Source organism: Gracilinanus agilis, chromosome 4 (genome assembly GCF_016433145.1).
Source record: "Gracilinanus agilis isolate LMUSP501 chromosome 4, AgileGrace, whole genome shotgun sequence".
Lineage (NCBI taxonomy): Eukaryota > Metazoa > Chordata > Mammalia > Didelphimorphia > Didelphidae > Gracilinanus > Gracilinanus agilis.
The window spans coordinates 112,128,609-112,144,013 of record NC_058133.1 but is presented as its reverse complement, the minus strand read 5'-3'; the positions used below and the strand labels follow the sequence as shown (position 1 = coordinate 112,144,013).

The following is a 15,405-nucleotide window of genomic DNA, read 5'->3' as shown; positions in this document are numbered from 1 at the left end:
AATTCTTAAAAGACTTACAAAATCTAGAAGACTCTAAAAAATGTTAGCCTCAATGAAAACATGCAAAGAGACCTGCCAGATGAAGCTTTTTAAAAAGTTTTAAAGGAACACAATGAAAGCATAGGAATTCTGAAGAGTAATGAGCCTCTATCAACTTTAGGAGTAGCCTTTGTTGGTGCCATACTGGAGTTGTCAGAAATATGAGTTTTGTATAGCTTGTCACTCTTAATGAAACACAAGTCATGGCTAATCCTAGCTTATCTTCATCCATCGTACATGCCCTAATTCTGGAAAAAGTACACCAACTCCCATGCAGTACAGAAAAAAAGAAGGCCACTCAGACAAAGATACAATTTATTTGGTTTTAGAACCACCCCCTGGACAGACACATCTTAGTTTGCTGTCTTGTCAGCCTTTTCAAGGACATCTTTCATTTTTTTCAAGTAGGATAACCTTCCTTTTCACAAGATTCTTAACAGAGAAGGCACAGGTTGTTGATGAACAGCCAATGTACATACATATAAAACTCATTTTCCTGGCTATTTGGAAGTACGTCTATAGAAGGAAAATGACATTTCATCCCAAGTTACAGATTTAAAGATATGTGAGAAGCATAAGAAATATACATGTATGTGTATGTATATTTTACACATACTTACAGAATTTATAGAGCTCTTGTACTACTTACAATCAAAAAACACCAACATTGCTTAAAGAAATCTCCACAGAAATCAGTTTCCTTATTGTACATAAGTCTGTTTCAAGATTTATTTAGCCAGTATTAACTAGAAATTTCCCTTTCATTTTAAGTAAATAATGATTCCTAAAAACCTGAATGTGAAAAACAAAATCAATTCCTGACTTTACAAATTCAGAACTCATATATTTCATAAATAGCACAAATAAGATTACAAGAAATACTGAAGCACTCCTGTACAAATAAGTTATGCTTATTGGTACGTAACACCACTATTTCCTAGCCTAGCTGGAGTTACTGTCCTTCAAAATAAAACTTCATTATCTATTTTTTAATAAAACAAAATCTGTAATTCAAAGGGAAACCTCTCCCTGCTTTTGCATTGGTCCAGATTGGTGAGGTATACTGAATTTCATTTCCTTGAAAGTGAACATATCTGTTTGTATGTAACAGGCATATATGTAACTCCCAACTTACATGGCCCCCTAGCAGAGACTTTGGATATAGTGATTGTGCCTTTAACAAAATAAAGCTTCTTGAGTTAGACAAATGAATGATCATTTTTGAAGGAGTCTTTGTGCGGCCCCAAGCACAGAAATACATTTCTGAAGAGACCTGGGACAGTCAGCTTCCAGGGAAGAATGTACCTGTAGCAGGGCTGGAGTCTGGAGGGGACTGACTACTTAACGGAGGTTTCTCAGGTTCTGAGACGACCATTAATGACAGAGTGTAAGCCCACTGTGGTTCTAGTACTTTGGAGGTCAGCAGTGGCCACTATGAGCCAGCACATTCTTTGCCCCAGTTTCAGAACAGAGGGAGGGCCTTTGACGATGACCTTTCTCACAGCTGAGACACTGCTGAAATATTCAGATTGTATTCTTTATTACTGTTAATTAATTATACAGGCAGCAGCTGATGTTCCTCTAAGGCTTTAAGTTTGGGGTCTGTGACAAGAAAGAGAATTTATAGGAAAAAGCATTCCCCTGGTTTAACGTCCTGGAGTAGGAGCTCAAAGCTAATGAATTAATGGTGAAAAGTTTGTATTTTATTTAATTTGGGGGGTGATTTAGTCATACTTTGTATACTACCTTGGAATCCAAAGAGAGAAAAAGAATGAGGTCAGTAGTTGCTGGCTGAAAAGTGGAGATTTGATGTATTTGTCTTCTAGAAGCCTTAAGAGATATTGCTCACATCCCAACACAGCCCCAAAGGAGTCTTGTCTATGGAATTATGACCCGAGGCGGGGGACTGGCCAATGCCTGTCTGATCTGATGTATTTATTCCTACATATGTGTGCAGTGGGGGGCATTTATATTCTGCACTGGGGGTAGTACCCACACCAACATTTTTTAAGAAATCATGAATCCAAAGTGTGTGTATATTTTTCACACAAATAACCAAGTCTCTGCTTTTTTCTGACCAAATGTTGAAACCCAAATCCTCATTCTCAATTAAGGAGTGTAGTTGGGAAGAGACAGGCAGGTGATACAGATTTATATACATGCAATTTTCTGTACCACTCGGCCTCCCTCTTCCACATACATTTAGAAAAGTACAAAGTCTATTTTTAGTTCTCTTCGTCCAGCTGAAGTGCTTAAAAAAAAAGATCTTTTTTAAAAAAGTACTGAGTGAGGGATGATATGGTCTCACAAATGAAGGTGTGCCCCTTCAGAGTGTCTTCTAAGGCTTTTGAGTCACTGTTTGACCACATTACCGGATATTAAAAACTGGCTACAACTGTGTGTGTTGAGGGGGTGGCATCTGAAGTGTGGGAACTCCCAGGGTGGACATTTCCCCCTTACTGGTGACACTTCACTTAGAGCCTCTGCATTTTAGAAAACAGCCTAGAGCAAAGATGTTAAATTTGGGCCCGAATGCTGTCTTCAAAACCTTTGTGCTACCCAAACCAGACTAAAATTGGGAAATTAAGAAAACAGGCAAAAACAACACAACATGGATAATGTTAATTTGAGGTTTTCTAAGTTTCTATTTGAGTTTGACATCATTGGCCTAGAGCTATACCAGGCTGGTTAAGCAATCTGCCCAGAGCCATGAAGTCCTCTTCAAGAGGAAGGATTTGAATCTTCTTTCTTGGCTTAAGGCAAGGACTGTTTACCCCGCTTTGTACTATCTCTCAGGCTTGATTTTAATATGCTTTCAACATGGGGACATTCCCACCACAAAGCAGTTGCCCTACTTGAATTGGGTCAGATCTTTGGTATTTTTCCCCTACTCTAGAATTCTCTCTGAAAAAAGTTTTTTAAGGCCACAAGTATTCATGGTGCACCTCATGCTGGAATTCTTGGCTAGACTCACCGACATCCCTTTGCTTTCAGAGTAGTCAAGTCATTCTTGGTATCTTGTTTAAACAAATAAGCCTGTTTCCCCCTGGCTGGTGAAAATAAATGGCAACTTCACAGCCATGTGTGCAAACTGACTTACTAATAACTCTGTTTTGAGTGAGTATACCAATTACCGAACAAGGTCATTACAAATGTGAGCAGGTGCCATTGCTTGACAAGAACATTTCTTGCAAAACCTTTCTTTAAGTATCCATCAAGCTGGTGTCCAACTTCCCTCATTTTCAATGGCTGGTCTGGATAATTGTCCACTGGAAACACTGCAGATTTCAAAACTGCTATTTCTATAGATGCATTTGCATAACTTTTTTCAAGTAATACTTTGCTATCTTCCTGACACCCTACACAAAATGCTGTAATGATATGGAGAAATCCAATGTGTGTATTACCTTCAAATTTCAAGCACCTTAGCCTTGTTTTCCAACAATGGTATAAGGAGGTATACATGAGGGTGCTAAGCCTTATTTTAAAATATCCAAATTCCAACTTAACAGCTGCATTCTCAAGTGGCAAAGAAGCTACATTGAAAGTAACTTGAAAAGTGCTTAACATTTCAACTGAAATATAGGCCAGATTGATGGTTACATTAATTTCTGAAACATTACAATTGCTTTCCTCAGAATGATTCTCTTATTTAGGGCAAGCTTTGTAACTAGCATTGTCAGGAATCGTTGCATTTTTCCTATAAGGCAAAACAAAAAGGAGTATCAATATCAAACAAGATCACAGAGCTGTAATAAGTTATCAAACAAGATCACAGAGCTGTAATAAGTTAAACTGTTAACTAAAGTTAAACTAAAAATTTTAAATGGGAACATAGAGGAAAGAAACTCTTTCAAAAGGATTCCTAGTTGTTTTTAGAGATTCTCAATCCCGATCACCGAAGAAGCAAATATATTTAAAAAAAAATAAATTGATTCTAAACAATTTCCTTCTTACCATTAGGAGTAGTACAGTACCTTACACAAAGCTGGTAACCAACTAATATGCTGAACTGAGTTGATTTTCATTTAGTTGCAATAGGAAAACCACTAAGAGGCATAGCTGAATAAAATAATACAATCCAGGAATCTGTGACTGAAGTGAAGCTTTTAAAAAGATGTCTTATGTTGATGGAATGATCCTTTTAAAATTCAGAGGAAATGTCAATTATCCAGCACAAATGGGACAACAAAACATTCTGGATAAGTGAATTCTGCAGCTAATACTTAACAAAATAATAATTACTATTAAAATATGAACCATTTTAATGGCAATCTTCCTGACATATATTACTGATTTCCCTTTCATAGTAAGATGGATATACACCATTTATTTGCCAAGAAGTTTTTCCTGGGAGGTACAATATTCCTGACAACCAGAGCGCCCACCAAGTGTATTCGACAACAGTTACAATTCTTTCTTCTTTGGAAACAAACTTCATTTAAGCTCAGGTTCACACTTCCAAGGTAAATAAATGGTTTATATTGAATTTCTGAGGTAGGAAAAGATGTGATGTATTTCATGATGATTGACATTAAAAATGTTTTACTGCTGCCTGAAGGCTCTTGTGCTATTCTAGTGTTGCCTGTTTCAGTGATGCCCTCAGAGAGGCAGGGGAGGTTCTTGACTCCCATGAATCCCAAGCTGTTATATAGATATTCTAGCTCTTCATTAGTTGGGAAATTTTTTGAGTGGGGAAAGAAAGGATGTTTCAGTGCCCTATCTATTTATTCTTCTCCCACCTCTTCCAACTGTCAAGTAAAATCTGCTTTCATCCAGACCTCTCCCTGAACTCTTCCTCCCATTTTCATTACAATCACCTTGTTTCATTCTGGTAATTTGTGATGGGATTTTTGGAAATTTCTTAAGAGATATGAAGAAAACTTAAGTTTTGTGTAAAACATACAGTAAATATGGGCTTCCTTAAGGCAGGCACTGTCTTTTAAAACTATTTCCTGAGCATCTAGTACAGAGCCTGGCACACAGAAGGTGCTTATTAAATGCTACCAATTGATTAATTCACTAGAAAGGCACATTCCTATCAAGATACTGTCATGGGGATTTTTCAGGTCTGGATTTGTACCTGTTTAGAAAAGACGAGGGGCCAATCTCCACATAAGGAGAATACTCAGGATTCGTGAGGCATTGCTGAAATCAATTTGTTTGGACCTCTTCTCCAAAGCAAAAGAAAAAAAATCTTTTGAAACGTCTTTTAAAACTTCAGAAAGCATGTTTTCTAATCACGAAAAGTTCAAGTTCCAGAAGACTTTAGTAGTTCGGCAAGGAAAACAAAGCACACACTTTTTCTATGAGGTCCCCTGTTAAGTATGCCTCAGCTTTGGTTAGTTCCCAATGAAAATTTCCAAATACTTTTCAAGTTGAGCATAACTTAAAGACAGAATATGAGTTACAGATACCTTTTATGATCTAAGTAAACCTTTCTTTCACAAAGCTTCTTCATGAGGTGTAAGAGAATTTAAAACTGTGTCTTCTTTGTGGTTTTCCTCAGTTATGTATGTGCTGAACAGAGGGAGGGAAAAGGTCTGACTGAATAAAATATGAATGAGCAATTACACCAAAGAATGAAAAGGAAGATGGGAAGATAGGGAAAAAAACCAAGCAAAATAAATTCTATTGGAGATATGAAGTAAGGCTAAAAAGTTCAACTTGGGTCTATTTCACTCTGCTTTGTGGTTTTATTAAAAACACAATTCTTATTTCAAGTTAACGTGTGCTCTTGTGACTGAAAAAGTTATTTCAACAAGATGAAGGACCATCTAATCAAATGGAGAAAATCCAAGCTTCTGCCCCAGTGATGTTCTGTGCATGACTGTTATAGAACACATTGATTATATCAAAAGAAATTGTACTGGGATCAAATGCTCTGCGTTTTGGATAGGTACAACACAGAGGAGACATGCTTTTATATTGTTCAATTTTGTGGCAAGTTTTTCTAATATATTCCTCAATTTAGCTTCAAGTAAGCCTACAAATTATCTACTAGGGAAAAAAAGCTTATACTTCTTAAAGCAATACTTTGTCAGAGCAAATAATTCAACATTTCCCAACTTTCCAAGGAAAAGTGTAAATTCTAGAAACAGACAGACTTGAATTTAAGTCAAGAATGCAAACCAAACATCAAGAGTTTTTGAACTCTTAACACACTGCTTCCTTTTGCATGTTTATATGGATTAACCAGAATGGTTTGTAATCATACAGGATAGAGTATAGTGCTTTGCCTATTTAAGAATCAAAGAGGCAAGGAGAAAAGAAGTGCAAATTAATTTCCACTCTTTCAATATCTTTCCCAACTCAACTTCACTCATTTTTGTCTCCTACAAATTCCAGTTTGGCCACTATGACAATAAATCTAAACTGGTCTATAAATGCTTAAGGCTAGGCAGGATGAAATTTTAAGTATAGAAAGTAAAAAATTATAAGAAATATAGTAAGAAATTATATTATTAACATTAATAGGTTCATTTTTCTAACAAAATCAAAAGTTCAACTTAAAAAACCCAAACTTTTAAAAACAAAAATGTAAAATAAAAAAGAAAATCTATTGAAAGCATTCTTTATCCATTAACGTTCATCAAAGACAACATACACTCTTCAGTGTAGCTGCAATGAACAATCATCTTTGAAAGAGGAAGATTTTTGAATAGTGGCAAAAAAGCCCAAGAAAATAAAGAGGAAAGTTTAATATCTCAAAGAGTAAAATGAACAAATAAAACTAAAGATATATATGTTCTTGAGAATGAAGACAGACATCTGATAATATTTGGACTCACTTGGGTTTTATTTGAAAATGATGTCAAAGTTCTTAAAGTGGCAATATATTTTTCTAGGCAAAACTAGTCAGAAGGCATAGTATTCCTTAGAAATAATTCTAAATCACATCTATCCATTTTACCCTAATGATAACTTTCAAAATCTGGGGGGCAAAAACTGTATTTCATTTACATCTTCTTACTTTCTTATTCAGTAAATCACACAATTATTTTTCAAGCTTTCTGCATTTTTAAACGACTAACAACTATTAATTTGCTAGGTCCTATAGATTTTGCCTCTGTTAACCACTACAATTAAGATTATATCATTTTAACTGTCACTAATTGAGCTGCAATTCCCCCAAATGAAGGAGAATTTAAAAAAACAAATAGCACTTCTGCTTGAAAAATCTGCAGATATATCTTATAAGGGTCAATTTTAAAGTAAATTTCTCAGATGGGATGACTATATTGCTTCCACAGCTAAACAAGAATCGGTCCCCAAAGTTGTAGAGGGGACAAACATTGTAACCAGCATGCCAATGGCACAACTCTCGATTTTTTCAAACAAATGAAAACTTCTCCTATCTTTCAATAATAAAATCTATGTAAAAAGTGGCTTACAAACTTAAAAGCACCAAATAAATATTTGGTATCATCATCGTTTTTATTCTTAGTTGTTGAGCTCACTTTGAAATATGAAATAAGCATTATTTTCAAGAAGTCCATGATTTGCTACAGAATTCTGATATTTAATGATACAGAACTGCCTTTTGTTTTGGTCAGAAAAACTTAAAGCAAGCTTACTAATTCTTCTGCAATGATTACACAAGAAGGCAAAGGGATAATAATATTTTCCTTTAATGGTGTATCACAAATCTTGTTGGTCAGGTTGCTGTGACAATGAGCTATTTCTTTCATTGTGATACTGCTTCAATTTTTTTTTTTCACTTTGATTTTACCCAAACTACAGAAGTGAGCATTGTTCTTTCTGTTTATGTGTATTCACAGTTTACTTATGATAATCTGGGGAGGGAAATGGCAATATTTATAACACTGGACAGGGCCACTTATTACAGGCAGGACTATGTGGACCTACTGCTAAGAGCACTCCTTAGATTTCTTAAAATTACAAAACCCTGGGGGGCAGCTGGGTAGCTCAGTGGATTGAGAACCAGGCCTAGAGACAGGAGGTCCTAGGTTCAAATCCAGCCTCAGACACTTCCCAGCTGTGTGACCCTGGGCAAGTCACTTGACCCCCATTGCCTACCCTTACCAATCTTCCACCTATAAGTCAATACACAGAAGTTAAGGGTTTAAAATTAAAAAAAAAAATTACAAAACCCTGAATTAATCGAGCCATCTGCAAAACTACATTCAAAAGATCATTAAATTGTGGACCCTTTGAGCTAAAAATATTAATACTGGGCCTATACCCCCAAAGAGATCAAAGAAAGAGGAACAGGACCCAAACATACAAAAATATTTTATATTAGCAGCTTTTTTTTGTAGTGACAAGAACAAGAAACTAAGTGGTATATATGACTATAATACCATTATGACTGCTCTGATAGAAAAGACAAAAGGCTTTGATTCAGGAATATATCTAAGATTTAACTAAGGCTTCAGAGTGCAGTGAATAGAATCCAGAGAACAATTTAAATAACAACAACAACAACAACAATTAGGACTTAAGAATTCAGACTAATATGACTAGCCATGATTCCACAGGACTAATGATTAAATGTTATGAGGTGGTGATGTCAAGGTGCAGAATGAGACATTCTCTGACATGGTCAGTGTGTGGATTTGTTTTTTTTTCTTTAAATATGATACAGGAGAAAGAAGAGCTGGCAGTTAGATGACCAAAATTCTCCCCACCCCACTGACCACTGATGCTCCTACTGGTCCCATCTGTGGCCCTGACTACACAAGCTGCGTTCTTGAGGCACCTTGGGAGGGACTCTTTGAGTTTGGAAGTCACCATTCTATTTGACTACCTTTTTCTTTTCCTTTTCCTTTTGTTGTTGTTTTTTTTTACCTTTGAAAGCCAAAAAATTTGCCTGTGCCTTTTCCCTGACCAAAAAAAAAAGTTTAAGCTCATTCTTAAATACAAAGCAAATTTTCCAAGGTTAGCATTAAGACTAACAGAGTTAAGGAAAAAATAGACTGTACAAGTCAATGCAAAAGAAAAAATTCTGAAGGGAATTGTAAAAAATGATCCATTTTAAAAGACATTTTGACTTACCCTTTTTTCTTGTACTGAAGACAAATGATGTAGATAATGATCCCCAAAACAATAGCTGGAAAAAAATAAAACATTCAAACATCATGGAATGTTGAAAAATAACAAGCTTCTTAAGTCATTTAATGACAGACCTGGGCATTGCTGAACATATGGACACACACATATAATACAAGGTCACCATAGTTACTGGGTTACACATTATTCATCCAGTTTTCCTCAGTGTATAAATTACTCTTAAGTCTGTCAGGCATCCTAAAAATCAGTAAGAACACATTCCAAGCATAATTTACTACCAAAGAATACTGAGGGGAAACTCACTCAATTCAACATGAGGGGGGAAATCACTTTTTACAAAACTGAATAGTTATAAGTACAAAGCATCCTTCAAGATCACTACCACAAAGTGGGATCATGCAATTCAATGTTAAAGATTAGTTTATTTCACCCTAGGCTGGTGGTCTCCAAAGTGGAGGGTATGCAATATGATCTACTAGGAGTATGGAAAGGAAATATTAGAACTACTTTCCAAAGTTGTTTTTATCTAAAAATAAGGAAGAAATTTAATATGTGGATTGACAATGGTACCTTTCGGAGAGCTGTAAGTTATGAATCAAAAAATGCAAGATGTCTTGAAGAAGAGGGAATATTCTACCTATTTGTGGGTTAACAATGGTATTTTTACCTGTTTGTTCACTTACTAAAAATTCTGTGATGCATACAATTGAAAAATGCCCAATTAAGTGGATTTATGGGTTATGTTATCTAGCTTTGATCAACTAATATTCACAAAATGGACAAACATTTTTAAAGATTTATACAAATAAATTTTAGACAAGATAATAATGTGGGCACAGACAAACAACAATAGCAGAGGTTACACTTCTATTTCTTCTCCATACTTTTCATCAGGCACACAAGTGAACTAAAAATAATGATCTGATGAAACGGAACAGTTTGTCAAGAAAAATCAGATTAAAGTTATTTAAAAATCGTAGTTTTCATCCTATTGCTATTGACTCACTTCATCCTAAGTATATGTTGATCTTCCAGATAACTAACTAGTGATTACATGAAGCCATCACAATTTTAAGAAGCATTTTAAAACTAAGCTTTTGTTTCTTTAAAATAATGTGTCTCATAAAAATTCTCTTACATGGGCATTAGATCTGGAAACAGAATTTTCTGTCCTGATTAAAAATTTTCCAAAAGTAGAATAAGATGCAAACCCCTTCAACTAGTTTGCAAGAATAACTGAATGACATCAAGAAAGATATATTACCAAGGGAATGTCAATAAAAACCTCTGCAAAATTGGCAGATGAATTTGAAGAATGAATAGCATGACTCAGTAAGCTAGTCAGAATGCACTTCTTCCATTTGAATCTACCTATCTGAGGATCTAGATTTCTTTCTTTAGCCTTCTCATCCTTGTAGATCACCAAGACTCTTTTCTTTAATTGGTCGGTTTCTCCAAGACGCTCCATTTTAAGGGAAGGACCCAGGTCTCCCAGGGTCCTGATATCCCACTCACCATGTCCCTTCTTCAGCTTCCTTTTATATGCCATCTTCCCTTGTTAGAATATAACCTCTTCAAGGGCAAGATTATCTTTCTTTTTTTTTTTTGCTAGTATTTGTATTCCAAGTGTTTAGGCAAGGGACTTAATGACTATAAACTTGACAACTTGGCATACCTTTGTATAATATCTTTTTCAGCTATGATATCCATTAAAGCCAAGTATTGAAAGAAACTAAACTTAGTGCTATACCTTTAAATCCTATACTTTCTCAGTGTTGAAAAATCAGTATTTTCAAAAATAAGGATTATTCTTAATAACACTGTTCTAATTAAAAAGTGATAATAATTTTAGTGAGAGGAAAACTTTTTTGGTATCATTAATGAATTTTAAAATAAAATGTTTAATATGATTCATTCCATTTTTATTGCACCCTTAATTTCAACTATATGCATGTCTTATATATACTTAATTTATAAATAAACATATGTATCGGGAATGCAAACTCAATCAATTTTCAGATACATGAGAGTAATCAAAAATGTTTAGAAACCATCAATCCACAAGACCAAATGATAATGTGAACAAAATGAAACAAATAATTCTGCTTTTTCACATTAAATCATGCAGGATTCATTTTAAAACAAGATCATTAAGATTCTGTGCTACTTACCTGTAATAATAACTATGAGGGTAATGATGCCAGGACCTAAGAAAAATTAAAATAATTCATTATAAAATACTGCACACATTTTTCATCTCTGTAAACTGTATGAGCTAGAACACTAAAAAATGGTTAGTCAATCTGTAATTTTATTTTGTTTTGTACCTGCTGTCTTAGAATCAATACTAAGTATTAGTCCCAAGGCAACAGAGTGGTAGGGGCTATGCAACTGAGGTTAAATGACTTGCCCAGAGTCGCACAGCTAGGAAGTATCAGAGGCCACATTTGAACCCGGGACCTCCCATTTCCAGCCCTGGCTCTCTAACCACAGAAGCCACCTACATGCCTTTATAACTAGCTTTTTGAGCTACTCCTAAAGCATCAATTTCATGTTGATCACTGAACTCTTAATAAACTTTCAAGCTTATGACAGAGCATGTGATATAGAAAACTGAGAGCAGCAACCTTGTTTTTATATGTCAACTAATTATGATGATTAAAATAGAAGAAAAGTTAACACTTGGGTATGAGTAATGCGATACCTATTTCTATTATTTCTGGCATTATTTGGTTAAAACTTGGTTTTCAAATTAATTAAAAAAAATGTGTCCCAATTACAATTAATTTTAGGAACTTCAGGGTGTGTTACATGAAAATGTTTATTAGAGTTCACTTAAATAAAATGTTTTTCTAGCTGTTAGACAAAAGCAAGATCCCTATCCTACATATGAGCAATCTAAAAATGCTAGCAAAATGCCAGAGTACAGACACGGAGCTCACGCCTGGGAATCTAAACATTCACCTGTGAAAATTCAGGAAGAAACGTTCATACCCAGTTCAATTTACGAAAGTACAAATGGGTGATATGTACGTCAGGCCATTACCATTACTAAGGCATTAAATTTTACTGCTCTTCAAGAAAGAAGACCAGAATCATATTTAAATTTAATTTATTTCTCCTTCAACTTTAGGTGAAAAACTATTAGAGATTTAACATAGCTCTGGAATAAATGATGCCAAAGAATGTGATGGAAGGAAAAATAACTTCTTGAAAAAACCAGAGAGCTATTAGTAAAAAATAACATAACTTAGCTTTGTGAATTTTCATTATCACTTCCTACCCACTATTTCTAAAATATCATGAAAAGGGGCAGCTAGGTAGCCCATTAGCTAGAGCAGCAGGCCTGCAGTCAGGAGGACAATAAGGGTTTAAAAAAAACAACATCAAGAAAACTCTGTGTATGATGTGCATATTGAATAAGGGATGAGGAAAGAGTTATAGGTACTACTTAGATGATGGAAAAACTGTTTGCAGTCAAGATCCTTTAAGAGCATTTTAAGGTCCAGAAGGCAAAAAAACAGTTGCATTCCGGTGAACAAAAAGCTCTTGGCTAACCTCACTCGTTAAATCAGGGGGTTTTAACCTGGACTCTCTGCATTTTTAAAAAATATTTTCATAACTTTATTTCAATAACTAGTTTCCTTTATAGCTCTATATATTTTATTTAAGCTATTCCAAGAATAGATTCATAGGCTTCATTTGCCTACCACTGCCAGTCAGTGGATAGTAAGCATTTATTAAACACCTATAATGGGCTAGCACTGTGTGAAGTCATAGCATCCACAACCTTAAGAATTCACGCATTAGAGGGAACACTTTACCAAAGAATAATCAACAAGAAATAACCAACCAGAGAAATAAAAACAGGGGAAGAATGGAAAAATAGTCTAGCCTTTTAACATTTCCCTCTCCATTACATAATATAATGGGCCATAGCAAATAACTTCTCCTATCTGCATTATTAATATTACATAAGGCGTTACTGAACTCATTTGGCCTGAAGGTGGTTCTTCAATGGGAGGAAGAGAAGGTCCTGGAAAACAAAAAAGAAAGTAGATTCAATCAAAAACTGAGATGAGTACAATGATACCTATTAGTATTATTTTACCTTTTATCTTTTAAAAGGAAAACTCTTACAATTTTATTTTTTCTTATAAACTTCTAACTGACTGTTAAAGTTTTGTATTATCACTGAAGTTTTAGAAGTCTATCTGACATATGCAGTGGAAAAATGCAAGAAGCTTTCTTAATAAATACAGGAATAAGTCTCTGTTATTTGACATAGTTCCAGAAACACCAATGAGAGCAGTAAGTAAAGAGTTAACTACACTGTCCCTATTTGCTGATGACATGATTTACTTACAAATCAACAAATAACTACAATTAATTGCTTAAGTAGGTTACAAACTCACAAAAATGAATAGTATTTCCATATAGTGATAAAATTCAGAAGGAAAATGTAAAAGAAAAAAGTCTTATTTAAAGTAATTTCAAAATACATAAACTATATAGAAGTCAAAATTCCAAAGAACACTTAATACCTGTATAGATAAATTATTTTTCTGAGGGGTATTTTATAAGAATAATTTAATTAATGAGATGAATATTGATCAATTTTTCTCTATACATTAAAAAAATGGCTCAATGACCCTTTTTTCTTTCTTCTTTTTTGGCTATATATAATCACTAATACATTTCTCCCATTTAAATCCTCTCCAAAGTAGAGAAAAAACTTCTAACAATCATAGTAAAGCAAAAACAATGATCCACTTGTTGATCATGTTACAAGCTATATGTCTTCATATATAAGTGACGGTGAACCAATGGCAATGGGCACCAGAGCACACTCCGTGGGTATGCACTCTCCCCCACCCCCTGAGTTCACTACTAAAAAGGCAGAGGGATTCAGATGGAGCTGCTCCCCTCCCCTCTCCACTGGGCCTGATGACATTTTTTCACATCACTGGGAGCACTTCCTCCCTCCCCTGTGAGGGGTAATGGGGGCACACTTGGCACTTGGTTGGGGGGAGGGGCATAGCACACAGTCTGGGGAGTAGTGTAGGGGCCTGGTACTCCATCTCTAAAAGGTTCACCATCACTGATGTATAACATAATTTCATTACCTCTTTTGTTAGGATGTCTAGATTCTAGTCTAGAATCATACTTGATCATTATATTGATTTAAAGTACTTAGGTCTTTCAAAATTGTTTTTCTTTACAATGTTGTAGTTATTGTATAAAATGTCCTGATTCTGCTCACTTGGTTCTGTATCAACTTATAGGGGTATTGAGTTTTCATTGAAAATATCCCTTTATTTATTAATGACAAATACTCATTTATTACATTCATAAACATAATTTGTTCAGAAATTCCTCAACTGAACACCTTTTGTTTCTAATTACTTTCTATGTTGGGTTTTTTTTATAGTTGGTGAGATAAAAGAGCATGGAGAATGAAAAGTGACAACAAAGAGAAGGCTCAATCCTTATTTGGTTTTCTGTTTTTTCAGCAAGAGAAGATGCTCATGGAAATGAAAGAACAAAAATTATACCAATGAAGTTAATGCCCAAGTTAAGGAGCTAGAAAGAGTATCTAGCTGGCCTTGATGAATTCAAGTTACTTGATCCAGATGACCTACATCCTTGAGTCCAAAAAGAATTGGTGGATATGTGATTGTTAGGTCAGTGTCCGTGAAACATGAAAGATTATGGAAAATGAGATTTTTTTTTCCACTAGAGGGAAGATAAGAGTCAGCAAAGTATGGCTTGGCTTTAGTTGCAGGGAAAATACTAAAACAGATCACCAAGAGATGGTTGGCAAACATCTAAAAAGGAAAGTAATGATAACAAGGAGCCAGTACAGTTTCGTTAAGAACAAGTCAAATCAAACTGACCTAATTTCCTTTTTTGATAGGATTATTAAGCTAGTAAACTTGAAGAGAATACTGACATAAACTGATATAGTTTACCATATTTTAAGAGAACTTGAAAAATATCTCATACTATTTTTGTAGAGGAGATGGAAAGACAAGCATTAGATAAAATAATCAGATGGATTCAGAACTGTTTGGATTCAGAGAACAGTTGTTATTGTTTCAATGTCAATGTGGTAGGAGGTCTCTAGTGGTAAAATCTAGGTGTCTGCTTAACCCTATGCTTTTTGTTGTTGAGTTGTTTATCTGACTCTTCATGACCCAATTTTGGGGTTTTCTTGACAAAGATACTAGAGAAGTTTTTGTCATTTCCTTCTCTAACTCACTGTAAAGATGAGGAAACTGAGGCAAATGTGGTTAAGTGACTTGCCCATGGTCACACGCTTTGTAAGGGTCT

At 34.8% G+C, this 15,405-nt stretch overlaps 1 protein-coding gene across 1 annotated transcript in view; it reads right to left on the bottom strand.

Moving 5' to 3' along the window:
* Positions 1-337: 337 nt before the first annotated feature.
* Positions 338-15,405, bottom strand: part of LOC123245324 (membrane cofactor protein-like) — a 51,175-nt gene continuing 36,107 nt past the window's right edge. The window contains exons 10-13 of the mRNA XM_044674172.1: positions 13,064-13,108; positions 11,244-11,279; positions 9,058-9,112; positions 338-3,739 (exon numbers count right to left, since the gene is read on the bottom strand). Coding sequence (XP_044530107.1) covers positions 3,688-3,739; positions 9,058-9,112; positions 11,244-11,279; positions 13,064-13,108 — 188 coding nt within the window. The 3' untranslated portion in view covers positions 338-3,687. The remainder of the gene's footprint in view (positions 3,740-9,057; positions 9,113-11,243; positions 11,280-13,063; positions 13,109-15,405) is intronic.